The 27,942-nt window shown below is 40.8% G+C and overlaps 4 protein-coding genes across 12 annotated transcripts in view; 3 read left to right on the top strand and 1 right to left on the bottom strand.

Moving 5' to 3' along the window:
* LOC105570313 (serine/threonine-protein phosphatase 2A 56 kDa regulatory subunit gamma isoform-like) overlaps positions 1-16,249 on the top strand; it is a 30,821-nt gene extending 14,572 nt beyond the window's left edge. For 7 of the 8 annotated variants that reach the window (XM_012027426.1, XM_012027419.1, XM_012027424.1 and 4 more), the window contains 7 exons: positions 5,202-5,376; positions 10,373-10,575; positions 10,907-11,301; positions 11,385-11,718; positions 11,796-12,014; positions 12,253-12,483; positions 12,585-16,249. In XM_012027426.1, the coding sequence (XP_011882816.1) occupies positions 5,202-5,376; positions 10,373-10,575; positions 10,907-11,301; positions 11,385-11,718; positions 11,796-12,014; positions 12,253-12,483; positions 12,585-12,734 (1,707 nt within the window). In that variant the 3' untranslated portion in view covers positions 12,735-16,249. Of the gene's footprint in view, positions 1-5,201; positions 5,377-8,679; positions 9,091-10,372; positions 10,576-10,906; positions 11,302-11,384; positions 11,719-11,795; positions 12,015-12,252; positions 12,484-12,584 lie in introns of those variants that run through there. The other variant, XM_012027425.1, reaches the window with a different exon arrangement.
* A 920-nt stretch (positions 16,250-17,169) lies between these two features.
* On the top strand, positions 17,170-20,916 carry LOC105570312 (riboflavin kinase). Its single transcript, XM_012027418.1, has 4 exons — positions 17,170-17,911; positions 19,972-20,120; positions 20,428-20,530; positions 20,662-20,916. Exons 1-4 carry the CDS (start codon positions 17,824-17,826, stop codon positions 20,775-20,777), a joined length of 456 nt encoding a protein of 151 aa, XP_011882808.1. The 5' UTR covers positions 17,170-17,823; the 3' UTR covers positions 20,778-20,916.
* A 1,236-nt stretch (positions 20,917-22,152) lies between these two features.
* On the top strand, positions 22,153-24,531 carry LOC105570311 (drebrin-like protein). 2 transcript variants are annotated; one of them, XM_012027416.1, is made up of 5 exons: positions 22,153-22,350; positions 22,923-23,091; positions 23,216-23,448; positions 23,532-23,709; positions 23,774-24,531. In XM_012027416.1, exons 1-5 carry the CDS (start codon positions 22,268-22,270, stop codon positions 24,518-24,520), a joined length of 1,410 nt encoding a protein of 469 aa, XP_011882806.1. In that variant the 5' UTR covers positions 22,153-22,267; the 3' UTR covers positions 24,521-24,531. The 2 variants fall into 2 exon arrangements, with proteins under 2 accessions (XP_011882806.1, XP_011882807.1); XM_012027417.1 differs by lacking the exon at positions 22,153-22,350 and adding an exon at positions 22,400-22,622.
* An 828-nt stretch (positions 24,532-25,359) lies between these two features.
* On the bottom strand, positions 25,360-27,593 carry LOC105570310 (cleavage and polyadenylation specificity factor subunit 4). Its single transcript, XM_012027415.1, has 4 exons — positions 27,383-27,593; positions 26,574-26,777; positions 26,211-26,400; positions 25,360-25,758 (listed from the first exon to the last, which is right to left on the bottom strand). Exons 1-4 carry the CDS (start codon positions 27,483-27,485, stop codon positions 25,392-25,394), a joined length of 864 nt encoding a protein of 287 aa, XP_011882805.1. The 5' UTR covers positions 27,486-27,593; the 3' UTR covers positions 25,360-25,391.
* Between the last annotated feature and the right edge of the window lie 349 nt (positions 27,594-27,942).

Below are 27,942 nucleotides of genomic sequence, written 5' to 3'. Positions count from 1 at the left end.
ACGCAAAATATTAATCATACACAGAGCGGTTGCCTATCACTTTCTTCTCGGATTAGATCAAACGTGGTGATTCGTGTATTCATTTTATCATTTATTTAGCAAATATTCGACGAGCAAGCGCAACGTCGGAAGCTGTGACTCTTTCTTTATCTGCGACTTTATTCAATAATTGCACAAACTTCCTACCTTAATACGTTGAGTATTACGGAGTACCAAGTGCTATCTTCAATTTTTTTTTTTGCTATAAGATAATTCTTTTACTTTGCACTTTGCTTGCAGCTTAACGCGCGACGATCGGAAAGCAAGATCTTTTCTGTTTTATCAGCGTATATTTATCAGATGTGACCGATACGATAACTAAAGATAGGACAACTTTGCAGCACATGGTAGTTTCGATTGCGCGGAATAAGGCGTTCATAGATAACTGCGCGCGGCCGGTGTCGAATGCGCATTAATTTTGCAGCGATACTGAGTATCGACTCAATTATAAACGACATGTAAAAGTATCTCATAATGCATTTAACGTCATTCAAGTTGGAAAATATCAAAGATCATTGCGTCGGTGAGCCAGCCTTTTGGCACGAAGATCAATGACTTTTGAACTCTTATAACCTTCGTTTGGACATTGACAAATTAAGAAAACTGTGTGCAATGCGAAATTGAACTATTAAACTCTGCTTAGGCCCGGTTTCGCCAACGTCGCTTAACTTTAAACTTAGTTTAATTCGTTCTTTGCCTCTTTCCAACTGTTACTTTAAAAAGACACAAAGAACGAATTAAGCTAAGCTTAAAGTTAAGGCGCTGGTGAAACCGGGCCTTAGGGCTATCGCACACAAAATTGCATAGCTGCACATGCATAAGACCGTCTAGACCAATGAGCACGTTATGTAATTCAATATGGCGACTCAATGCTCGATGCTCATTGGTTTAGCCGGTTCTTATGCTATGCATGTGCAGCTATGCAATTGTGTGTGCGATAGCCCTTATGATTATATAATCAACGTTATGATTATTTAATCAACGTTTATAAACGTTGATTTTACTGTAACGACAATTTTCAATTTTTAACTAATACTATTTCAGCATATATTTTACATAACTTTGTTACTTTATTATTTACACACATTTCGCATGCATTTCACACACGTTTTAATATTTGAAGATATATTAAAAGTGTTTTAGGGAAAATTGATACGCAAATTACAATTAGTGTTTTTAACAATGATTACGTGAATCCCCGACAGATAAATTAGGGTTTTTAATCTCGCGAATTACAGCTGTGTGAATACGAATATGCAGCATTATCCACGCACATACGTTTACGTGTTCCATTTAAAAAATTAATACTTTTAAAGGAGGGCGAATCTAACGGCAGCTTAACGAGACGAAACAATAGACGTCGGCGAATTAGAACTTGAACCATTTCGTTAAAAACGGGGCAACTGTATATCAAACGGTACTTCACGCGTAATCGCTCTCTTTTTATCATTGCCGGCACAACATTCATTCAAAATAATGAATGGCTTCTAATGAAAATGAGAAATACCATTAGGAAGATGAAAGAAATGCAATGCATTTTACGCGTCCCTTGGTCCCTCAGGTGGAAATTCTTGTTAGAACAAGAGCCGCGATAGTTGTGGTGATCTTCGGCCGTGAACCTCGACGCTGACCGACCTTTCGTCGCGTAAAAACACTCGTTATAAGCCATTATTCGCTACAAGACTGATCAGTTAACGAAAATGAATTTACTTCAAAATGCAATGCAGGCTGCAAAAATACAACGGTTTGTCACTCTATTTTTAAAATTGCACGAAAAAAAATGCAGCTGCTGTAGCTGGTAACTAAATTTCAGTTGTAAAATATGAACGGCTAATATTTAAAGCTCACGATTAATCGCTTGACAACACCCGACAGTGTGTGGTATAATCCTGCTTTATTCAGTAAGTTCACTATCCACATACAATAGTCTTTATGGTACTTTAAATATATTAGTCGCTATTATATAGACCTGCATCTCATTTGGAACGAAATTGAAGAGAAAAAAGTGTATGACCTTAGCCACTCAGGATAATCTTGAACTTGACACAATAATATCACCCTTTATAAATAATTATATTATTTTACGGTTTTTTAATATGTAAATTTTGTATATGACGTGTTACCATTCGACCTATATTTAAGTTTTACATGCTGAAGAAGACACGGTATAGTGTTGAAACGCGTACAATTATAATTCCAGTCGTAATCAAGACTATTAGTCGAATGCACTGCTGTTAATCCTGTAACATTTTTGCATCTCATTCTTGCTCGTGTAATACATTGGCCGTGAACGTGAAATTTTTGTCATTGCTGAAACACGAGCGTGACTATTTCTTTCAGCTAATATATCGAGGGGGGAAACCGCTGAGGGCATTGTGGTGTACAAATTTGCGGCATTACTGGGCATTACTAGACATTTTTTGGGCATTAGTTTGGGCATTAGGCCATGCTGGGGCATTATAAAGATAAAATAAGATAAAATAAGGTAATAAGATAAAGTAATGCCCACTGGGCAGTAGTGGGTTTCTCCCTCGGCTAATATTGAGGGGAAAACCGCTGACGAAAATTTCGTACACCAATGCCCACTAATCCCCAGTGGGCATTACTTTATCTTGTTATCTTATTTTATCTTATTTATCTTGCTTTATCTTATTTATCTTGCTTTATCTAATTTTTTCTTATTTTATCTTTATAATGCACCAGCAAGGCCTAATGCCCCAAAAACGCTTAGTAATGCCTAGCAATGCCCAGTAATGCCGCAAATCTGTACACCACAGTGCCCTCAGCGGTTTCCCCCTCGGCTAATATTTAGTAATGTAATTTAGTAATGTATAGCTAATATTTTGCTACTGTGCCTATTGTATTAGATGCGACAGCAGACCGTTTGCTGTGCTTTAGAAATTGACAGTTGTGGCAAAATATTTTTGGCAAATCGTGATTAGCTACGGTAGCGAAAATTTTTTTTCGGTGTATTGTTATAAAAATTCTTATATTACGCATGTGCGGCTCGTTAGTGGGGTTATATTTCTAACTTGCAATATACGGCGGTCTTCTAAAACAATATATTTATTTAGATAAACAGTTTTGCAACGTACTTCGGATAGTAAGTTTTTAATCTCGAGCGTCCTTCGAGTTTGTCAAATCGCTTGGTCGCGCGAGACAATCGCGGCGGAACAACTTCCGCACTATCGCACGTTTATGTCGCGTTTTACGGATCTTTTAAGCTCCCTCGGAACGATAGTAAATAGCGGGTCTCGCTGGGAGACGATGTGCAGGACCGTCAACGTTTGTTTATCAAGCGTACGTGATCGCATGCGCATATTCTTCTGAAGATACAGCGACCAGCGACACGCAAAGCTCAGACCGGCGCGCGACGACGAGTGACGGCGGCTTCGTAATAGTTCATCAGATCGTGTTTTACATCTATTTTTATCCGCAATCTGCGGACACACATTCCGTTTTGCTACACCTCTTTAGAATGCGTTTCACTTGCGTATGTGTATTACCTGTCACCATACTGCGCAGATGCGTTATTGATTACGCAATGTTTTATCGCGCACTCAGCGTTAGATATTTCGACGCGTGCCCCGAAGTAAACTCTCTCGTTGAAGAATATTTTTACATAAGACCTAATTGCCGGCCAATTTTCCGATTTACGTTTTTTAATCCCTGAAACTTTTTACAGGCCGTAGTTCTTTATGCCAATTTTGTTAAATCAAATTAACTTTCGTTCAAATTTACGTTAAAGAACTCGCCCGTCTGGGCTTCTCGATTACTCGATACGGCCGATATAAAATACCGTTGAAAAAGCCGGTAATTGCTAATCAGACGTTAGGCATACGAAACTCCGAAAGCGGAACGATCGAGAAAGTGAATGATGAAAGCTCTCGCGTAACTAGTTGGTCGGTTTGTATAATAAAGCGAGAAGGAGGGGACCTGATTGGATTCACGATTCATTATGGGACACCAATGCGGTTCATTTGTTCGACCGACTTAACCGCAAGATAAACCAAAGCATTTGTGTCCACAACTTTCCTCATTCGAATAACCCACTTTAGAACCGTGATCGAAGACGATTAAAAGAAACGACTGTTCGTTTACGTGTTTTTCTCGCAATGTCTCGCGGCCGCGTCTATCGCGCAGTAAGTAAAGTGATTAACAGTCACGTATGCAATACACGCATGCATGTATGCTTTATGTAGTGAGGTTATTTAGGGTCGTTCTTTCTTAATGTTTAACTAGACTTCTCGTTGAAGTATCTTTTACGCGAGGTTAATAGATCAATTTTCTCATATTTGTTTCTCAATATCTAGAAAATTCTAATAAATAGCTTTCTATTTTTAGACTGTTGATATAAATGAAGTCTTGTTTAAATTTGCAGTAAAGAAGTAAGAAATGCTTCAGCGAGCATTCTTTTATTTCCTGTTCTTCGTTCTAGTGTCCGATATTAAATCTCACCAATTGAAAACACTTTATTATTTTAAAGCTAATTTAAGATTGCGCATTTATGTGGACCTGGAAAGTTAATTGTGAAAAATTGATCTCTTTTAATTTGTTATATCTGAGAAATTATTTGTGTTTCAATATTTATTTTTTAAAAACGTTATTTTATTGGTCAACAAAGCACCATATAGAACATATGAGCGTGAACTTGTGGGCATTCCATTTTCCAATCCTGATAAAGAGATCACTCAGTTTTTGCACGCGTAAAGTGCATAGATCGCACATCGTGCCATACATCGTGGAAAGTTCAGATCGCTTCCTCGCGTTCCATTTGTTTAGTATTAATCTAATCGGCAAGCGAGTGAGCGATATTTCATCTACAGCCGAGTCGAATTAATACGAGGATAAATAATTAGATGAAAATAATCACCGACCCTTATCGCGATTTCTTGATTCTCCATTAAAAAAAGGACGGGACATTATTTATATATTAAAAGTTTATTACATTTACAAAGAGTATTACACAAAAGCGGGTCTGCAAAAATTACAAAAAGGTTTGAAATAAATATTTTAGTCACATATGTGCCATTGGCTTCAAAATGCTCCGATTTGTAATCGGAATAATAAGTTTTTTACCTGACATTTATCGTAATTACCGTTTGCTCATTCACTCATCTGCAAGTTTTACGTCATGTTTTAATATCTTTGAACTACCACAGGCAAACAAGGTGACCGGAGGACCTCCTGCGGGCAATGCACCGCCTCCGCCTACACTTATCAACAAAATCAAGTACCAACCCGGTGGACCCGTAATCAAAAAGGATAAACGGCAAAGCAGCTCGAGATTCAACATATCGAAAAATCGGGAACTGCAGAAATTGCCGCTGTTGTCCGGTGAGTCATTCGATCGGAAACGTATATCATTAAATATGTGTGCGTCAATCCTAAACTTGGTAACGTGTCCTTGAGATGAATGGGATTCTTTTCGCAGTACGAAAGTAAGATAAATCCCACTTGATAGCCTACCATTCTCGTTAGATCAACTAAAAGTGATCCTGGCGATCTTTTACGTTTCTCACGCTCGTGTCATTGGTGGTTTGCGCCGTAACAAAAATAAAAAGACAGTGTGTCGTATCTCGAACGTGTTTACGTACGTCATGCGTTTAGCGATTGTTGGGAATACAGCTTGCAATGTGGAATCGGCTTGATCAACAAGTAACGTAAAGAAATCATTATACAAGAAACTAGTTCACGCATAACACGGCGGTCGTAATCGAACAATTGGATCGGGACAAAGATCGAATGCGCAGACGTGTAACGCGAGAAAACGGACAGCGGAAAGTTGGAGGATAAGACGCGGAAAAGATAGCAAAGAAGAGCGGTGAGGAGAGGAGAGGAGAGAAGGGCGGCGACAAATTGGCCCGCCTGCCCTTTCCCAATGTAATGCCGGTCAATCGAGGTTGCGAGACTACCTCCTACGTCAGAGTCTATCGATTGCGCGCGACGAGGGTCGCGCAGGCGCCCCGGAATCATGATTCCCCGTTTCCCCAACGTAAACAGCCGGGTACCGCCACCCTCTCGCTTTTCCACCCCCGCCTCCGTTTCGGCCGTCCCTTTCCGATCCTTCTCCTCCAACCGCTCCGAGACCAGCGCCCGAACACCCGCGCGGCACCCCCGCGCGAGAGCCCCACCTGGTCGCGGCTCCACCTGCACGGAATCTCGACGAGGGGGGTTGTATCGACCCCGTGACCGATCGAGAAATGACCCGCGAGATCCCGGCGAGGACCCTCGAGTTCGTTGAACCTGGTGCCACTTAGGCGAATCTCACCCGCCAGCCTGCTCCCCTCTTCTCGCCGTCTCCCGCCCCTCGCGAACGCGGTCACCGGGTTCCGGGGACCCGCGAGGACGCGCCGCTAGTGCTCGCCAGTGTTTCACGGGGGTGGCTTCGCAGCGCGAACACCCCGAGGAGAGAAAGGCGGAGAAGAGGCCTTGCCTTCCCCGGCCGATCGATTGACACGGACGAAGCAACAGATTGTTGCGAGCGTTAAACAACGACGGGAATTAACGGCGGACGGGCTCCGCCGTGCTGCCGACGGGCTTGTTACCGCGAATTCGTGGGGAAACCCGGTTAAGAGCGGGCGCGACCGACTCTCGGAGCTCGGGCAACTTCGGGGTCGTTCATCTGGAAAAAGTGAATTATTTCGGGTGGATCTCGGGTAGAAAATAACGAAGATACTTGATAAAACTGATTGCCTGGTGATTGAATAATTTATAATCGGTTTAAAAAGAATAGCAGATATTGAACGGAACAAGAGGCGGGGAAAATTCTAAAATCGATCGACGAGAGTCGAAAAGTTACAATTTTCCGATTGGAAGTTAGTGAAGTCTTTCGGTCGAAAATTGGTGAGTCCTGCGGCTTGAAAATTTCCCAATAGAGGAAATCAAGTTGGTGAATTTTAAGCTTGAGAGAATTTTTTATCCAAGATCGGTGAGTTTTGTGATTTAGAAAAATGGTTTTTCGTGTTTTGGATTTTGTGACAAAATAATACAAGAGCTTTTATACACGAGCGGTCGACTTTTATTTAAAATTTAAATTCGCCGCTCACACACTGTATGCGGAATCGCGGATTTAATTCGAATTCGTGGAATTGTGATGGAAGTTTTATATGTAATATAAAATTTTAGAAAATCGGTTTTATTGTAGCGTACCCTGCGAAAAGAGCAATAAGCTAAAACTCTGATAGAATCAATTATAAGTTGAATGATTAGTCGCACAAATTATTTGGTGCTTCGTTAACTTGAATAAAATATTGATAATGAATACGCTTGTGATATATTATGGAAATATTGATAATATTAAATATACCTATGTGGAGAGTTAGGTAATTGGATTTATTAATATCAATAGGAAACAATATTTCTAACAAATTCCCCGCGCACAATTCACACTAACGAGGCACAAATTAATGCGAAGCACTAACAAAAGTCCAGTGGTAAAAAATAAGATTTTAAAGATGAACCCACCAACTATGCGTTCGGTTTTAATAAGGCTTGGCTATTGTGAAACAATAGTATTATATGAAAACTATTTTAAATCAATAACATATGAAGAAATTTATTCAAATCTAGATACAACTCCTTTTACTAGAAAACTTAATTTGATCTCTGCCTTAGTAAATTTTATACATAATTCCCCAAGATTGTAGAGAACATATTATATCATAGAAACCAATAATAGAATAGCATCATCACTGATATTAGATGTATTTAACACTACCGAAAAATATTTCATATTAATACACTTACTATATAAATTCTAAATATGTAGAAAAAATACATATTAAAATCTGGTTTATAAGACTGGTATGGCTTCGTGTTAGTGTTAGTTTAGTCATATTAATTTGCGCATTTATAAAATCTATGTATACAATAATTTAATGTTATATTTGCGCTAAACTATCGCTTCGTGTGAAAACATTCTCGCAACGGTGCAACATAACAGACGATTTGCGTTGCTCTGCATCAAAGTACAGTTACGTTTCTGCATGGTTTGGCAAAACGCGTAAAACCACGCGCGTTTCCTTCGCGCGAGCTATGCGGAAAATAACGTGGGAAGCCGGTAAAAGTGACTTGTCGAAGGCCGACAATCGCCGTGGCTTAATAAAGTTATACGTCGCATTTCGCCGGGTAAATTGGCGGATGATTGCGAGTTATGTAATAAAAACATTCTCCGGAAATTGGTTTCCGTCCGAGTCGGTTTAAATCCGCAAATCCGGGGACGTATAAATTGACAGAACTGAACGAATGAGCTTAAACTCACTTGATTAGAACTTAAGAATCCGCGACGATTGTACAAAATAATTTTGCACGTTTGGTTTTCTCTTTATTATATTTTTCAAATGCATACGCGTTACTTATGCAAATTGGATAATTTCGAAAAGAAAAGTTGTACATGCTTATATTTTACCGGCATTTTCATCTGCGGCAGACGCACTTGCTGCTGAAATTGAGGGAAATTATTATCGTATGTAGACCCTGCCTGAACATGTTTGTGTAAATTATCATACATATATCAGCAGGCATTGCGTGAAATCTTTATTTTCATTTCTCGGATAAAAGACTTGGTGCAATCGCACGGTTAAGAGATGTGCGAATAATGAAAATTAAATTCAAATAAATTATCGGTGTGCTGTAAATAAAATTTCAAGCCAGCCTCGTGTTGAAAAGGGCGGAATCGCGGAGGTAGGGAACATTATCGATCGCGATCTCGACATCAAGAGCGGATCCGGTCCCGTCGAGTGTGTGAATCCCAAGTGTTGCGAATTGTAAGAAATTACCGAGACGATACGCGAACGGCGGGACGTGCGCTCCCCGAGTCGAGACTGATGAGCAAGGTGGGGTAAAATCGAGGGTAAAATCGGTACCGAACACAATATCGCGCGATGGTTCACGTGGGTGGCATTGGCCCATCTCTGGGCGGCGCTCTGCCCAAGAGTCCCAGCTTTCATCAGGGTCTCGCTCTGGCGACGGTCTTGCCGCAGGATTCGAGCAAGGGTTACCCGGTGACGTTCGCGCTGCACTATCAGCCCTTGCAGCCCCTTCTAATCGGTAAAGCTCCCCGTCGATTAAGGCCCGGTTTCACCAAACGTCGCTTAACTTTAATCTTAGTTTAATTCATTGGTCTCTTTCTAAAGCGAGGGGGAAACCGCTGAGGGCATTGTGGTGTACAGATTTGCGACATTACTGGGCATTTTTTGGGCATTTTTGGGCATTAGGTTGGGCATTAGGTCTTGCCGGGGCATTATAAAGATAAAATAAGATAATAAGATAAAGTAATGCCCACTGGGCATTCGTGGGCATTGGTGTACAAGATTTTGGTCAGCGGTTTCCCCCTCGTTCTAAAGTAACAGTTGGAAAGAGAACGAATAGCGCTCCCTTTATCTTAGTATTTGATTGTTCGAGGATGGTGTCCATGAAATGGTGGACTCTTGGTGAATTCGTCAATCGATCTCGTTACTCCTATTATTATTACAAAGACTGCCAGGAATAGCAAACGATAAATAATGCCACTCGGTTTGCCGTCGCGGCATTTTGAAGGTCGTTATCGATCTTCTTTCTGAACTCGCTCGCGATTAATCGGAAAAAGCCGAGCGCTTTTAAGATTTAAAATCAAAAGTCTGCTGTTGGCATACCATTGTAGCTTGTATAAATATTAACTAACGACAGTCCTGTGACGGCACGCTTTTTGCGCCGAGTATTAAGAAGTTGAAGTCGATTAAAACCTGAAATAACTGTCTATGCAAATCAGAGTGTTCAAAGAGGCGAACGGAGCAATGATTTTGATTGCGCGCTGCATTTTTATCGACGGCAAATTACATTCTGGACGCTCTCTTACTCTTATCAGACGTCCTTTATTAAATTCACTCCGGTCCCTTTACCGATGCTTACAAAATCGTTTCAAAATCGAGTAAATGTTAATATTCCGTACGTTTATGTACGGAGCGACGTGTCTTTATAACGAGATTAAAATCACATGTCTATCCAGACATCAGTAAAGAACTCTGTAATCAATAATATCTTGACGGTGATATATGAAACGTAAATTATTTTAAAGATTTAACCTGGCTCGAGAGTCATTTCTCATCTAATGTCAGGAGGGCCAGGTAGACAGGTGGGAAAGCTATTTGTAGCAAAATAATTCAAGCGAAGAAAAAGAAATGAGTGGCGCAAAAAGGATGTACATTCGAATGTACCCTCTCGTATTGGCGTGCATCGATACCCCTGTAGGCTAATATGATTAATGGGTGCAATACTATTACCGTTCTCGCTTCTTGAGGTATGTACAAGCTGCCGAGTGCGGCGCGATTAATCACCGGCTATCTGATTCCAGAAACACAACAGGGAAACGAGCGGGAGGAACTTTTTATACAGAAGCTACGGCAATGCTGCGTCCTGTTCGACTTCGAGTCCGATCCGTTGTCGGATTTGAAATGGAAGGAGGTAAAGCGCACCGCCCTCCACGAGATGGTCGAGTACGTAACCAAAAACAAAAACGTTATTACCGAGGCGATATATCCCGAAGCGGTGAACATGGTAAGAACAGCATTCTGATATACATATTCTGTGTGAGAGCACGGCGAACCTTCCGAGTTACATGTAGTAGAAGCTTTTCGCGGATTAGAAAACGAGACTGTGTAAATACTAGGGAATTGATTTTGTATAATGACGAATAAAAAAAACAATAGTAAAGAGTATAATAAAGTTGACAGTATTGTAAAAGTACAAGAAATATTCTTAGCGTTCGCGTTATCTTTATATTTTCATAGAAGACATGAAATATGTGTCGGAAACGTAATCTAAATAAAATGGTGCCTTGGGAGAATAAAGTTGAAAGATGTTACTGAGACGAAGGGAATCTTTGCAGTTTGCCGTGAATTTATTCCGGACGCTACCCCCATCGTCAAATCCTAATGGCGCGGAGTTTGATCCGGAGGAGGATGAGCCAACGTTGGAGGCGGCCTGGCCGCACTTGCAGCTCGTCTACGAATTCTTTTTGCGGCTGCTGGAGTCGCAGGACTTTCAACCGTCCATAGCGAGACGTTACATAGATCAAAAATTCGTGCTGCAGCTCTTGGAGCTATTTGACTCCGAGGACCCGAGAGAGAGGGATTTCCTTAAGACGACCCTCCATAGGATTTATGGAAAATTCCTAGGACTCAGGGCGTACATTAGGAAACAGATCAATAATGTTTTCTATCGATTTATTTATGAGACGGAACATCACAACGGCATCGCAGAACTACTTGAAATTTTAGGAAGGTAATAATACAAGTTAAATGAGAACGTAATGCACAATGAAATCTGTAACACGGTCGACTGATCGATATTTGTTCCCTTTGCAGTATTATAAACGGCTTTGCTCTGCCGCTAAAGGAAGAGCACAAGGTGTTTTTGTTAAAAGTCCTGTTGCCCCTGCATAAAGCTAAGTCACTGTCCGTGTACCATCCACAACTAGCGTACTGCGTCGTTCAATTTCTGGAGAAGGATCCGTCGTTGACGGAGCCCGTAATTAGAAATCTGCTGAAATTCTGGCCAAAAACACATTCCCCGAAAGAAGTTATGTTCTTGAACGAACTTGAAGAGATCTTAGACGTCATTGAACCAGCTGAGTTTCAGAAAGTCATGGATCCATTGTTCAGGCAATTAGCCAAATGCGTGTCATCACCGCATTTCCAGGCAAGTACGCGATTTCATTGTTTTCTTTCTTTCGTTTCGTACGACGTCTAACTTGCGCTCGTTCGTTTCTGTTTCAGGTGGCGGAAAGAGCTCTCTATTATTGGAATAATGAATACATAATGTCCTTAATATCGGACAATTACTCTGTCATTCTACCGATAATGTATCCAGCCTTTTACAGAAACTCCCGCAATCACTGGAACAAGACGATCCACGGTTTAATTTACAACGCCCTGAAACTTTTCATGGAGATGAATCAAAAAGTATTCGACGAGTGTACAACACAGTACTATCAGGTAAATTCACGGACAGTCATTTATATTTTTAGTACGCATGTACTGCATTAATGGATCGCCCCAAAAAAAACGGCTGTATTTAGCATTGAATGAAAACGGCAAATATATTTGGATAAATTTAACGCGAATCGACATTACGATTGCAAAACTACACGATTCTGCACGTTGATTTGATCGTGCAGAAAGATTAAAACGTTAGTAACTCTTATCACGTTAATTTTGATCCAAAACTTTATAGGAGCGTCAAAGAGAACGAAAGCTCATGAAAGATCGAGATGAAGCATGGATGCGCGTGGAAGCGCTCGCGATGAGGCATCCAAACTACAATATCGCAATCGCAATTAAAGGCACAACGAATAATACATCCTACACATCACTACAACATATAGATAGTTCACCACCTGACGAGGACGGTGACACGGATCAAACTCCGCTCACTTTGGAGAAAATCGAAGCTAAAGCCAATGAGGTATGAATCCATTTTTCGCAGCATCGCTATTTTCCAATTCTGTGCTCAGTTAAAGCGTGCCTAACATTCTGATGTCTCAAATAAACGTTTTGTTATTACAGGCGAAGAAAATGACAAACGTGAACAAAGTGAAACCGCTTTTACGAAGGAAGAGCGATTTACCGCAAGATTCGTACACAATGCGGGCATTGTCCGACCACAAACGCGCCGATGAATACCTTGTTACGCCGCCAGATCCCAATAATTGCTAGTCTCTACCACAACCCCTTCCCATGTATCCTCTGTTTTGCTGTAGCAACATCGGAAGTTAGCTTTCTTTTTGGGAGGAAAAACGGCGATAAGAACACAAATAATTTGGCTAAGAGTCCCACTGTGCGAAATCAGTGACGTTATTGTCATCTCAATGTATATCACACATCATATTTGCTTTTTTTTTTTAAATAGAAGAAAGAGGAATCCTATTATCCCGCCGCATATCGTGCGATTCAAAGACAGAGTGTATAGGTACTCGTAGAAGCTTACAGAAGAAACTCGTTCTTTATAGAAAAGCATTGTATTTATTTCTTCACTATGAAAAAAGAAACGCATTGCGGTTAAGAACTGTAATAGCATCATTATAAAAGACGCGCATGTAATAAACGAGAAGGGCCCTAAATACATTACTTCTAGAATCGCCATCACCGAATCAGCGCTCTGAGGTGCTACCCTCCGCTATGTCTCAACAATAAGATAATGTATGGATAATGTACGTAAACGAGATTTAATTGTGGATACTACGGTTGTAATGGATTTGGTTTTATTCTACAAGAGATTTTATATACAGATGAGAGCTATGTGCGGGAATGTGATCGAAGATATACACGTATCCTCTCGATGTTGTAACCCATACTATTGCGCTATGCGAGCTTGTTGTGTTAACATTCTTGCGAATGACGGCGTTTCCATTTATGTGCAAATGATATATACATATATAAATATACGTACTTGCTTTAACACTACAGGCTCGTTGTAGTACGAGGAGAAAACAAATGAGTGGAGACAAGGGAGAAGAATACACGCCGGTGTGCGCGTTATCTTAGGATGTATATGATAGTGCTATTTTAAAAATAATAGATTGCTACGAGAAAATCTGGATACTTCTGAGTGTACTACTTTTGTATCTGTTGTGCCTAGATGCCTGTGGAAAAAAAAAACAAGAATGTGCCTCCGCGCGGGGCCTATATACTACGAACAGCAAGATTAAGCAGCGAGTTTACATGTCGCTTTGCCAAATATAATCGATATTACAGAATTTCAGTAATGCTTGCATAACATGTTGTGTTGTTAACTCATTGATCTTGAGATTAATTGAAAGATTATACTGTTGCGGCCCAGAGATAGGAGGGAGAAGAGTAAGGGAAGAGAAGATGCGAGAAGGGGAAGGGTTAAAATACAATTTAGTCCTTGCGCTGCTGGCAGGTTGTTACGTTAATAATTGTCGAGGATACCTTGTTGAACATAGATATGATAAGCACTTATATATTAAATATTAGAAATTAAAACTACGGAGATAGATTTAAAGATTATTTACTTATTAATTATTCCTATTCAACAGAGGAATGGCCATTTCAGCTAATTGATGATTAATTAGTGGTATAAATATCATAATTATTAGTTATTGTATTATTTTTATATAGTAACGAAACGAATAATGACGAAAATAGGGTAATAGTAATAATGTAGTAGCTGATACATGTGGCAAAATGCCTTGAATCCGTTTAATCTATCCGGAAATCTACGTTTTTCCCAAATTAGATCGATAATAAATAAACCATGCATTTCTTAGGAAAACAAATACCGTCACGTGTCAGACAGAAAGAGGAGAGGGAGGGGGGGGAGGAGGGGACGAGAATTCTTATACGCCGCATGCAGCAACTCGAAAATGACATCGAATCAGATAATCTCCGCGAATGTGAATGTGCACGCCTGTAAAAGCTTGAATCGAATCGTAGAGGACCGAAAGGGAAAGGAATAATCGTAATAATAATACTATTATAAATAATAATAACGCCGTTATTAAAAGGATATAGAGTTGCCGGATCGTTTCAATGTAATAAAGAACGTTAATCTTGCATGGGAGTTCTTTCATACGTATTATGCGTAAAGCATCGTAGGAATATTTCATCCGCGATCGTACATCCGTTTTTCAATAAGGATCCAAAATGGGAATTCGAACCGGTGTAATTTCGTCGCGATTTAGGTCCAGATGCCTCGTGGATGCTGTGAGCACCCAAAAACAAGGCTCTCCAAACAAGATAACAATAAATACACGACGATCGACGTACCTTTCACTTTTATAATCGAGACTCGAACTCGCCGGTAATCGCGCCGATCTCGATCCGACACGGAGAGTCTCAGGCCTGATCTACAATGTGCTCTTTGCGTATAGAAACAGTCCATTTTGTAGCCAATAAATACGTTTAAAAGATTTATGCAAATTGACAAGTTGTACATTATACATCGTACATTGTCGATAAATGTTTTAAGGGCGTATTGATTTGCTTATACAAAATAGAATATTTCTAGTCGCGCAAGGCACATTGTAGCATTCAGGCACGAGAGTGCGACAATGGGTTTTCTTCCTATTCGCGCAGCGGATGTTGTAAACACCGAAATTATACCGATTCTAATCTGCGATCTCGAGTCGCCGGAAATCGGAGCCGCAGGATTGACTCGACTGAACGCAAAGTAGAAGTAGAAAATGCTCTCCAGCTCCGTGACGCGCGAGATCGAGCGCGTTCAAGAGTTCTCGCCTGAAATCCACTTAGACACGCGGCAAGACGAGACCTCGTCGCGCGCAGTTCGCATGTCTCATGTACCTGCATATATCGTGTAAATAATATAATTATTTTTCAACGCATTCTTCCCTTTCAGTTCCAAAGACACGCCCGTCGCGACGGGCGTCGTGCTGGGAGAATTTAACGCGAGCTCTTTTTCGACAGTTATTTCGCTGCTCCGCCTTTCATCCTCCGGACACGTGGGATTTCTGTAAAGTCTATGAATTTATCGACAAAGATTTAGAGAGAGAGAGAGAGGGAGGGGGAGACTTGTCTCATTTTTTCAACTCTTTTATGCACGCAGATCTTTAATATTTCCCCTAGAGAGTTTACAACCGTGTTGTATGTGTGTAATCGCTTTCGGCAGATGCGCGCAATACGTATACACGGAACTCCCCAACGAACTCCAAAGTAACAGATACATAACGTCAATATTAATGTAATATAACACGCATGTGTTATGTACTGGTGTCATGTAACTGTTACTTTGGTGCTTGCTGGGTCTATATATAAAGAACAAAGGAAAAGAAAGATCTCTATACGAGTGGATACACGGTTGCAACATCGTACAATGTCCGTGCCGCGGTCCGAATTCAAAGGAGAAGGGAGGAGATGTATCGGTATCGCATAGACCGCAAAAGAAAACCTTCGCAGACATAATTTCGCCGAGGGCACCTCGGTTGTAACGGGATTTTCTATGTGATATTTAAATTAATTTATGTTAATTTAAACTATCCTTAATTATATACCGGACACATTATATGGCGCGAATCCACGAGACGGGAACCCGTTGCGCTCCCTCCGTGGCCACGAGCAATTTCGTTACGTCCGTTCCATTTGGATGTCGTTCGAGCGATCGAATGCCGAATTTGAGCGATGATATTTCGTACACGTATCTGCAATTTGTTAAAAACATAGTTTTATAGTAAATAAAGAGGATTACGAGAAAAGCAGATGCATTCTTACGTCGAGTAGGCGGTCCACAGCGTTTACAGCAGTTTGTTTCTGCGAGACACGAGTAGGTGCGGAAGATTATGGGAAAGCTGCATTTTTTTCTTGAATCGTTTCAACGCGAATGTTTCCTTGCAACGAGCAAGTGGCTGATAACATTTTGTAAAATATTCGTTAAAAAGTGGCCTAGAATTGCAGCGTTCTTTTAACGCGTCGGCGAGATCTCAATTTAAAACAGACCTGTTTTCACTAAATTAGCGCATTGAAGTATCGAAGTTCAACGATCAAAGACAAATAATGCGCTTTCGCGTGTGCTAACGAAACCATTTATTCTTATTATTTAGCTCTCGTTTACAGACCTAGTAGCACAGTGCATTGGCTAAATATTGGTCCAATGTTGCTTATATTAGAAATGCATTGGCCGATATATTGCGGTCCAACGCAAAGCCAATATTGGCCACGGAACAAATGCAAATATTGCACGATAATAATTATAAAATATTAGATTTATATTGAAAGTGCATTGGCCAACATTTAACAATGTAATATTTACAAAAGTAGAACATATTAGCAACTAAAATTAACGAAAGTAATATTAGAGAACGTTTAGGCAATGTGAGCCGTCACCCGTTGAAAATGGTGTAAAAAATTTCTTACGTATGTCGCATTGGTATTAACAGATTTTTAATTTAACAAACCACATAATAGCAGAATACAATTGTACGTTTCGGTCTGCGAAAGCGAACCCTCCTCAGCAATAAATTAACGATTAAACACACTCGGTCCGAAACATAAAATCCGACGTTATGAGATTGCGCAACGTAGCTGAAAAAAATTTTTTACACCGTTTTCAACGGGTGACGGCTCACATTGCCTAAACGTTCTCTAACATTACTTTCGTTAATTTAAGTTGGTTTGTATAGGAGCCTTATTTACATTTTCTGAAACATATTAGTCATGAAAACATCAGGATGGCATCATTTGTGATCATTGTTTATTGTCCGCCGAAAGCACCTATTTGTGACATTAAGACATCAAAAAGTTGTAAAAATGATCTTACTTTACAAAGCAAAGTTAATTAAATGCTATACGTTAAAAATAAATTGAAGTGATATAAGATAAGCATAATACATGACTGATCATGTAATCTGTAATAATACATCATTGTACGCATCACGAATATCATAAAACAGCGTGTCACAAATCAGTAATTGTAAAGTAAATCAGGACGTCGATCATTTTATGACGTAAAATTAATTATTTTAACGTCACATTGACGTGTTTGTAATTAACTTGGGCTACTCGAGTCGAATGATCGCAAGGCCAAGTTGCAAAAGACGAGGCATCGCGCAGGGAGAGGGGAGGAGTCTATCGTTCGGAGTCCGCAGGGTAGAACGCAATTTATTGATAACGTTGTCGGGCGCGACGATACGCAGAATGTCGGGTTCGACCGCTGACACATGTCCTATCGGCGCAGGACGATGTTAAATCATTGTTAATTGTCGTGCGTTTATCGCACTCTGTACTTGTCCGTCCAATAGAAGTAGCGCGTGACCACGTGGAATGACCAGTCATGGGCAGCAATATCTTGCCGTGCTTCGTGTCCGGGGTGATCGTCAAGGGCTTCGGCAGGGGCTCGAGGACGCTCGGCATCCCGACAGGTATCCTCCCCTCCGCCCCTCGGCCGAAACGTCGGTCGAGCCGGCGGTTCTAACCCCCTTCGGCTCTAACGGCGGAGTGTGTCAAGTGTGACGCGTCCGATATCGACGGGACCGTTCCCTTCCGTCGTTTTGAAAAGCGACGGAGCGGTGTCCTTACAACCATGGTTTCTTTTTTTTTAATTTAAATCCTTTCCCCGTTCAAATCGCGATTGAAACCCGCGGCACTCGCGCGGCACCGCTCGAGACGCGCCTCGCTCGGAGGTTAGGATTCTTTTTTTTTGTTTCTCTCGTTTAACAGCTGTCGGCGGTCTCGAGCAGCTTTCAAATGCGCTTCCCGCACTTCGCGTGCTCTCTCCGCCCCTTTTCGCGCCCCCGCCGAGACCCCGGGGGTGCTGTCGCGCGCGGGGCGCGACGTACTTTCTGGGAGAATGAAATAGAAATAGAGAAACCCCGTCCTCCCGCACGGGTCTCGCTGAAACGGGACTCTGGCGAACGATGTCGCGTCTACGTGTAGGTACCGAGTTGAAGCGCGTTCGCCACGAGCGACGGGCGAGAACTGAAAATGCGTTTGAAGCTCGAGGCGCAGGTGGGACATCGAAACTCGCAATGGCATCGTTACATAAGTATCATGAATAATTATGATAAGCGATGTCACCGAGTTCTATGTTCTACCCGGTGAGAGGGGGGGGGGAAGTTTCGCTTCTCGAGGAGGGCGGAAGCTTCGTTAAATAAAACAATAGCAATGCGTTCGGCATTGCAAATCCGTGGCGTCGGGGCGCTCCTTTGCATTCGAGTGAGGGGAAAGTGGAGGATGAGGTAGAAAGGGAGGAAGGGCACTCCTCGGATTTGTGATGCCGCACGCAGCTAGCAATAGCGCGACGCATTTTACAGAGGAGAGTTCCCTATTGCGAGACAGGCACCCAATATGAGACAGCGGAGTTTCCGCAAAATTAATGTCGTCCGTTCGGCGGAAAAGTCACTGGTGGATTGTGTAATCGACGCGAAAAGAGATTGTGAATGTATTTGGCTGTTGAAAAACCGCTATCTCGTACTATAGAAGCCTATCTCATAACAGGGGAGATAGCGATTGACGCAATTGCGATAGCATTTTGCTTCATTTTCTTGCGAGGAAAGCTGCGAGTCGAATCGAAATATGCGCACGGAAAAATATGAAGTTGCCTGAATTAAACGTTAACGTCGCGGGCTGCCACAAACATATAATTGTTACATATAATAATTAAACATATAATAATGTAATCACTCAATTGTATTTGCTATGAATTTTAATTTTAAGCATTGAACTAAATATCCAGATTATTAAGACAACTGGCTGATGCTTTTCATTCATTAATACTGATGTTGTTTCAACGATTTTATTTCAATTACGCTGATCATGTTGATACGACATCTCTTTTGTTCGTGCGAGAAAATGAGTTTATTTAGACAATTCCCTTTGGACGGAGGCGTTACGGGAAATAATTCGAAAAGTTTCAAAATTATAAAAGATCGTGAACACAAATTGCAGGTTCACTGTGTTGGGATATTAGGGAAATTGTTGGAGAGCTTTTAGATTGTTTTAAATTTATTAGGAATCCTAAAGTCCTAACGGCGAGTGCGATCGAAAGGCGAATCCGATTAACTTGAGCGGCGATTAACCGCGAAAAATCCTTCCAACACGAATCCGAGTTTGATTGAAATCGACGCAAGATACAATAAAAGTTTACACCCATCTCGTTCGAGACGCGGAAGAACGTGATGAAAACTTTCCAAACGTGGCATTAAATTGTGGAATGTTAAACTTTCTTTCGTTACTTTCTCGTCGCTATTTTCTAATTATTTATCTTTGTGTATACAACTAATCCTTACATTTAAAGATCGAAAATGCAAAATTACTCTGTTACGATGCCACATTTGACCGCGATTTCATTGCAGCTTCTTCGCTTCGATATTCGTTACAGTTAAAATCTGTATTTGGGATCAATGTGGCATAGAATGTTATAGATCTAAAAACAATTTTGCAGAAGATTTACACATGTCTCTCTTTCTTTCGCAAATATCAGCTAATCTCCCACAAACCGTGGTCGACGCTTTGCCGAAGGATCTAAGCACTGGAATTTATTACGGTTGGGCGTCCTTGCATGGAGAGGTATATAAAATGGTCGCAAGCATAGGATGGAACCCGTATTATAAGAATAAGACAAAATCTATGGTAAGTACAAAACATAATCTCAAGAATAAGAGATTGAATTCTCTGTTAATTTAATCTAGCTCAATTATCCTAATTTGAAGTTATAAAGTACTTGATTAATTGGCTCTAGAAAACTAGGCCGGTATTCATAGTCAGATCTTATATTCAAGACCCTCGCGAATTTATCTAAAGATGCTGTATGGAACATTTCATTGGCTATGGAGTATCTACGGTCTTGAATATAAGATTCGACCATGAATACCGACCCTAGGTGTTGAGCGAGTATACCGTATTAAGCAACAAAATAGAAATTATAATTATTTTGCAGGAGGTTCACCTGCTACATGAATTCGAGGACGATTTCTACGGCGAGGAGCTCAAGGTCATTATTAGCGGATACATAAGACCAGAAAAAGATTTCTCTTCTTTAGGTAATAATTATTATCATAATATATATATAATGACGTAACATATGTGCAACTACTCTTACAAAATATTTCAAATATCTATTACTTTAAGATTACTATTACTAGAGGACATTTTATATGTTACTTTCTTGCAGACGAACTCATCGTGGAGATAAAGAATGACATTGTAGTCGCGGAACGTCAATTAGAAGAACCTGTTGTAAATAAGCTGAAAAATGATGATTTTTTGGCGGTTAATAAAACAAACTAAGAAAAACATAAGTCTTTCTTCTGATAAAGAAAATATTTTTGTTACTTTCAGTTGCATACTTAATACAGTATTTATGTAAACGTAAAAATATTGCTATGATATTAGTGGAAATAAAAATTTAGAAAAATATGTAATGTATTATAACACGTTCTCAATGTGCTTCTAGAAATACATTCTTTATAAGACTCACTGATCTTATAAAGGAAGACTAGTTATTCATGGTCTGATGTTACATATTCAAGATTTAAGATCATCTTTAGATCCTCCGTAGCCAATGAAATATTCCATACAGAATTTTTAGATAAATTCAGGACGGTCTTGAATATACGATCTGACTATAAAACCAGGTTTAACTAAATTCCGATTAACTTCTGGGTTAATAAATATTAAATTAAACCATCTGAATTACTCATAAACCTTCCCATAAACAAAATACAAATGATTTCCTATTAAAAAATTTGTTTAATTTATCTATTCCGACTAAATATGCCAGACCGACAAATAATTTATTAATTACAAATAAATGAATGACTCGCAAACCTTATCAATTGCACTTCAAACGTCTTCCTACGGAATACAAACGATTGCATGTAGTAGTTATTTAAAAGCATCTTTATTTCCGGCCAGGTGTGTCAGCAAATGTATTTTATAAGTTTCAATCTCTGCTATTATTCTATATGTATATGCTTTGGTTTTGTGTGAAAGGATGATTGAAAATTTACACCCCCAAGCCCCAGTTGTCGAGCTGGCTAAGACGCCCGTCACAGATTGAAGGAGGTCCCAGGTCCGAATCCTGGCTGGGGTAATATTTTTCGCAATAAAATTAATTTACAGGACGGGAAAAAGGGGGGAGGGTATTGAATGCTAAATGTAGCATCAGAAAAATGCGAATTGCATTTGAAAAATAATTATCAATTCAAAAATCTGCTGACAATAATAATTCCACGTGTAAGACAAACTGCGTTATGTCCGAAAAAGAAAATCGGCGAGTAGAACTAATGCGGAGAGAAACGGTAGGATAGATTCACGATTTTCAGAAAGATAAGATTTGCAAGTTGGACTACCTACATCACGCTTTGTGACCCACATTGGCGTGTTCTCATATATTGTTTAGTTTAGATACGGGTCTTACTTGAAAGTTTATTAAAGAAGTAACGTTAAAGCCGATCTATAAATAAATAATCTTAATACAAATCTAAATAACGAAAAAGGACTAATTAAAGGAGAGCCAGCCGAACTTTTTCCTGAAGGTTCCAGGTCTTGGATCAAGTTCTGGCATCGTGGACGCGGCCCTTAATTTATGACGTCTTCCAACATTCGAATATCAGTTTGTCAATCCGCCTAGGGAGCGTTCGAGGCGCCGTGCCGAGGCGGACCGTGGGGGTTCGCCGTCTACTCCGCCTGCACGATCCGTGCGGTCCCTCCCGTTATCGAATTCCGCCTGAATCCGCCCCGGAACCTGTTATGAACTTGATGATTTAGCGAGAGACATGTCAATTAATCTGGCGAAAAACAAAGACGCCCTGGCGGCCGCTTGGCACAGCGTGGTCGACGATAAATTGTCTACTAACTGGTAGGCGTACACCTAAGTCCCCCCCCGATCGCGTTTTCCCAAGTCCCGGCGTCGACGGCACCGAGTCCGGTCTCCGGCACGCTCGCGCGTATACGGTACGGTCTCGTCAAGTTAACCGGTGTCCGAGTCCGTAGCGTACGCGCGATCCGCGAACTCTCGCGCAAACGACAGGCGTCCTCGTTCTCGTCGGGTCTGCCTACCTTCACTTTTACTCGCTCCTGAAATGTTGCTTTCTTACTCGCCCCCGCAGACAATTGTTAACGAGTGGAAAAGTATGTAGTAAGCTGCTAAGTCACCCCTTATTCGGATAAGATCGCGGGTACCGAATACGTTTAAAGTTCCCTTTAACAAAGCGGAAAATGATAAATAGGTCAGTGTGAGATTGCGTGAACGTTTGCCGTGCAGGCGTAGCTGTGTGTCATTGACAGATGATTTTGTATAGCCACGATTTGTCGGCGCGAGACTTGATAATGTTTTTGACCCAGAGATCCTGTGCGATGCGTGAATCTTTTGCGCAGCTTTCATTTCAGTTAACTGTACTTCGAGTTTTAATACTTCTCCTTTCTTGGCAGGGCTGTGTTCGGCTACGAAGGGCAGACTAATGATCTAAGAGTCGTCGGAACTGGAGACGGCGGATTGGAGGAGATGATCGATCGATTAAGTAGTAGTCACATCATGTACGCATTTTGTAGAGTTATCGATACTAAAACAAGTCTACCAAAGTGTCTGCTTATTAACTGGGTAAGCGAGAAGAGGATCGATACATGGGATACGACGAAATACCTGATATTTTCGTAGAGTGAACACAGCTTTTATACATTTCATGATAAATTAAACTTTTGCCTAATGAGATATTTGCTTACAGCAAGGAGAAGGCGCTCCAATCGTTAGGAAAGGAACGTGCGCCAATCACATTAGGGATGTAGAAAAATTGTTGAAAGGAGCACATATAACGATCACCGCGCGCTCCGAAGATGATGTTGAGGTAGACGTGATTATGGAAAAGCTCGCGCGAGCAACAGCCTCCGCATATAAGTTTAATGAGCCGCGCAGCGAGAATGAGGGACACACTGGTCCTGTTGGAACAACATATCGCAGGTTTCTGTCTTGCGATTGTTACATCTCGAGGTGTATCGTTGCAATGTTTACTGTGCAATTTTTACCTAACGTGTTATTCGCAGAGTAATCCCGGAACAAGAGATAAATGCAACGGAGAGAGATCAGTTTTGGGAGAAGGAAGAGATGGAGGAGAAGAAGAGATTGGAACAAGAGCGGATGCGCTGTGAACAGGAGCGACAGAAGATGGAACGCGAAATTAGAGCTCGGGAAGAGAAGGAAACGCAATTGAGGGAACAACAAGTATGTTCCGATTCTGTATATTTCTGTATGTATTATGTGCACTGCTGACGAAATATTGTTTCAGGTAACCGCTAAGGAAAATTCAATCGCTCGTCAAAAGCTGGCCGAGCAGCGTGCCGAGGAGGTGAACAATATACGCAATCAAAAGGCTGCCCAAAATTATAGTAACGACGCTGAAGATGATCACAAGTCACGAAGCGATGAACTACGGAGGCAGAGGAGCAAGGAAACGCAGCAGCTGATTGCTCAAAGAACAATAAACGCTCGAGCGATATTCGAACAGAATTCGGCGGCCGGTCAGATGAAGACGAGCTCGGCGCAACAATTTTTACCCAAGAACAATCACGTGGAGTCCATGAGAAAAGCGTTGGAAGAGGCGCAGATAAAGGACCAGCCCGACGTAAAGTCCCACGAGGAAACACCGGCCGAGGCGAAAAAGCCGAGTGTGGAAACAGTGACGGTCTCCTCGTCCGCGGTACCTCAGTCTCAGAATACCAATCAAGAATCGAAAACGACCGCGAATCCGGAGCCTGTGCAGACGGCGGAGAACAAGCAGACCGTCGAAAATGAATTGTACAACCAATTAGACGGCCCGTACTTATATTTCGATCCGAATAACGAGGGAATGAAGGCCAGAGCTTTGTACGACTATCAAGCCGCCGACGACACGGAAATCACGTTCGATCCTGGCGATATAATCACGCACATAGACGCGATCGACGAGGGCTGGTGGCAAGGTCTTGGACCCGACGGAACATACGGACTTTTCCCTGCTAATTATGTCGAAGTTATCGAGTATAACGCAACATGATAAGACACGTGTCCAGAGAAATTTATCGATATTCATTTTTCATTTTCTACATAATTATTCACATAAAACCACTTGTATGTGAGACATCGGTATCAGCGTAATCTTATCCCTCTGATAAATGCTATTACGTTTCTAGGTATAAGTAAAATGGAACCACGTGATAAAATGATTTTGAATAACTAAAAAAAGAAAACTTTTGTAATGGAACCGTGTGCTTAGCGTGTAACAGTTAAAACGCACGTCTTCGTAACATTTTGCGCCTTCCACGCCATTGTTCAATCTTACGGCATTTATGCAAGGAGTGAGTTTACAGTTAATATAACAGGTTAATTAGTAAAATCCCGCAGGAGAGACGATTGAAATGGTAATCATAACCGGTAAAATGTATGTCTTCCCAGCAGGTCATACAGGTTTTATCCACTTAACCCATATTATATAAATATATATATCTTTTTATAACATCCTGTATCAGATGCTGATATAGCAATAACTTAAATGCATCTTATAACATGTATGAACCGAACTGTGTTACTGCAAAACTGTAATAGCTACTTATTTAAGCGTACATCATCGTTTAGAATACTTGAATTTGTTGCAGTTGAATAACAAAAAAACGAAAACTTAAGTATTAAAGAATCCGCTTAAATGCAAGCTGCTTCTTCATTTTTATATTATTTTTTTAAGTGTTGCTGTTATGTCCGCAAAAAGCATGGAAATGCTTTCAGTTATCGTTGAAGCATTGTAAGAGCGACAGTTGACACATATGTTGGTATGATAAATTATTTTATTGTATGATAGAAATTTTTATAGATAATAATGAGATAAAGTAGCATCACATAATATACATGTTACATAAATAAAACGAAGAAAATCACCTCCGATAATTCTGATTCTGTGCGCCACCTCCACTACCCGCGTGACTCAAAAATGCTAAATGGCCCTTTGGACACTTGTTGGCATAGTGGCCTTTCTGCCCACACTTGTAACACGTCACTTCTTCAAGCGGCTTCTGCGGCCCTCGTGGCGGCGGAGGTCCATTGTGCATGTTCATGTGATGATGCGACGTGTGAGAATTGTTGTCGAGCTCCTGTCTGACTTGAGCCTCCCGCACATCGGGCGGCATCTTGTTGCAATAGATCGCTTTGTGTCCACCTTCTCCGCAAAAGTGGCAGGTAATCATAACTTTTTTGCCCTCCTTCGGTTGCATATCCTGCACCGCTGGTAATTCGAATCTTGGACTAAACAAATTGAATGGCGATTAAGTAACGTAGATTAAATTGCTGACATTCTAAATATCTATGTATGTGAAGTAGAATCTATCTGTCTCTATTTGCATGGTTTTTAGCCAATCGACTTTCAACTTTTCCGTGGAAGCAGGAATTTCGCACGGGTTTCTCTTTCGAACGAGTTCAAGAAACGAGCCCCAGAACAAAATGATATGCTATCAAGTGTGATTTTCATATTTTCACGTGTGCCAACGTTCAAAGGTAAAGGCCCGGGCAACGCTGGGCAGAGTAAGCTGGTATTTCTATTTTAGTATGTGTGTTCGCGTTGCTTGCACTTGTTGCATAGAATCTTCGTTTTCTCTGTCTTCAACGCCCATGTATATTTATCTCTTTAGTACAGGAATTTTTAAAAATTTCGAAGCAACATGAACAAGCCTATGGATGAGCATTTTTTGCATACTTACTGCATAAATTTGCAATTTGGCCCCTCCGGACAAAAACCAGCCAAGTAAGCCATACACAGAACGCGTCTGACATGCCGATGCCGACATAAGGGGCCGTGTCTACAGAAGCCCCGATCGTACCACGGACAGTCTCTGACTTTAGTCTCGGGATCGATGTGTAAGAACGGACATTCCTTATTGTGACATGCATCTATAATAATTAACTTCGTTTTAATACAACTTGATGCATCGCGCAATTTAAACATATAGGACGTTTCATGTTATTTTAAACAATCGTGTTAACTCAGCGAAAGAAAATAATTAATTTTCTTACAATATTATTGCTAGATTAAGTGGCTATAGTAATCATGTCGGGCTACTTACTGAATCTAGAATAAAAGTAACATTCCGGCATTTTTGTCATATCATATTCGTGCAGAAACTCGCACTGATCGCCCTTCTTGCAAAGACCTCTCAACCAATGTTTACATACAATCGTGCGATCGCCACGAACGTGCCTGAACGGACACGAGGCTCCCTTGCTGCAGGTGCCTCTTGGATAAAACTGACATACTGCGGCAATGGATTCTGTAAATTAAAGGGGGAATGGAGTATTGTGTTATTAAAGAGATCTATTTCTCATTTTAATATTATATTCTTTTTGCAATAAACATAAGAGATTATCCAAACAAGTCTGATCTATAGTGATTGAAAAGAGAAGGAAGCAGGTAAGAGAAAACCAGTTACATTTTTACAATCGTAGAGAATTTAACAAGGAACGAAAATAATATACAAAACACTATTATAATTACATTGCTTAACACCATGTCTCTATCTCGAGTAGTTGACCTTTTTCTGACAAATTGTCAGGTTTCTATCAAGTAAGTAAAATCGAGAGATTGCTGGAAATGATATATTTTCACATTTATAAAATTTAGTTCGTAAAATCTCCCTTTCGATTGCTGAGTACTCCAAAGCTGCGGTGGATATCATTATTATTATTAAAGATCAACTATTTAAAAAAACTTGTCATTCAGTGTAAGTGCAGGAAAAATAAAGAACTTGGATAAATAATTTGCAACGGGAAAGAAAAAAGATTCGGACGAAATATGACAGATTGCACCGCGCAAAACTTAACCTAACCTAACCTAACGCGTGCGGCAGAAATGAAAATGTAGCGCAAACGAACGTACTGTCCATGCCAGTAAACGGTAACGGAAGAGCCCCATATTGCTCGTCGAGAGCAATCTCAATGTCAAACCGCATGTGTTCCACATTCGCTACTATACACTCCATTGTTATCGTAAGAATTTGAACGATCAACTACAAAACACTTGTGCTCCGTTCAACCTGACGCTACCGACACCCGAGATCGCTACACGCCAGCCAACGTTACTCGGCAGGTTGAAAATGTCACTATTATCACAAGTCCCCACTGTTAAGGTGCGTTTTCACCATCGACATATAGGCCGGTATTCAAAGTCAGGGGCCCGATTCTCGAAATCATTCGAAGAAGAAACGTATACGAATATTCTGCTCTGACAGAAAAGTTGAAAGTCGATTGGTTAAAGCCATGCGAATAGCCAATCAACTTGCAACTTTTCTGTAAGAGCAGAATTTTCGCATACGTTTCTCCTTCGAATAAATTCAAGAATCGAGCCCCTGATTCTTGTATTGAAGACCGTCTTGAATTTATCTAAAGATGCTGTACGGAACATTTCATTGGCTGCGGAGTATCTAATAGCGTTTTCGA

This window comes from Vollenhovia emeryi, unplaced genomic scaffold, assembly GCF_000949405.1.
Source record: "Vollenhovia emeryi isolate VEMERY1.0 unplaced genomic scaffold, V.emery_V1.0 DF939121.1, whole genome shotgun sequence".
Classification (NCBI taxonomy): Eukaryota; Metazoa; Arthropoda; class Insecta; order Hymenoptera; family Formicidae; genus Vollenhovia; species Vollenhovia emeryi.
The sequence above is the reverse complement of the archived record's forward strand: the minus strand, read 5'-3'. Positions and strand labels throughout refer to the sequence as shown.

What these genes read in the sequence shown, in the direction of transcription:
- LOC105570312 (XM_012027418.1), top strand. Translation starts at nt 17,824, where the DNA reads ATGGGCAGCAATATCTTGCCGTGCTTCGTGTCCGGGGTGATCGTCAAG. An exon ending in GACGCTCGGCATCCCGACAG is followed by an intron (nt 17,912 to 19,971) that starts GTATCCTCCCCT and finishes CGCAAATATCAG; the next exon opens with CTAATCTCCCACAAACCGTG. An exon ending in AGAATAAGACAAAATCTATG is followed by an intron (nt 20,121 to 20,427) that starts GTAAGTACAAAA and finishes ATTATTTTGCAG; the next exon opens with GAGGTTCACCTGCTACATGA.
- LOC105570311 (XM_012027416.1), top strand. Translation starts at nt 22,268, where the DNA reads ATGTCAATTAATCTGGCGAAAAACAAAGACGCCCTGGCGGCCGCTTGG. An exon ending in AGTGTCTGCTTATTAACTGG is followed by an intron (nt 23,092 to 23,215) that starts GTAAGCGAGAAG and finishes ATTTGCTTACAG; the next exon opens with CAAGGAGAAGGCGCTCCAAT. An exon ending in CGCAATTGAGGGAACAACAA is followed by an intron (nt 23,710 to 23,773) that starts GTATGTTCCGAT and finishes ATATTGTTTCAG; the next exon opens with GTAACCGCTAAGGAAAATTC.
- LOC105570310 (XM_012027415.1), bottom strand. Translation starts at nt 27,485, where the DNA reads ATGGAGTGTATAGTAGCGAATGTGGAACACATGCGGTTTGACATTGAG. An exon ending in ACCGTTTACTGGCATGGACA is followed by an intron (nt 26,778 to 27,382) that starts GTACGTTCGTTT and finishes TTTAATTTACAG; the next exon opens with AATCCATTGCCGCAGTATGT. An exon ending in CCAAATTGCAAATTTATGCA is followed by an intron (nt 25,759 to 26,210) that starts GTAAGTATGCAA and finishes CAATTTGTTTAG; the next exon opens with TCCAAGATTCGAATTACCAG.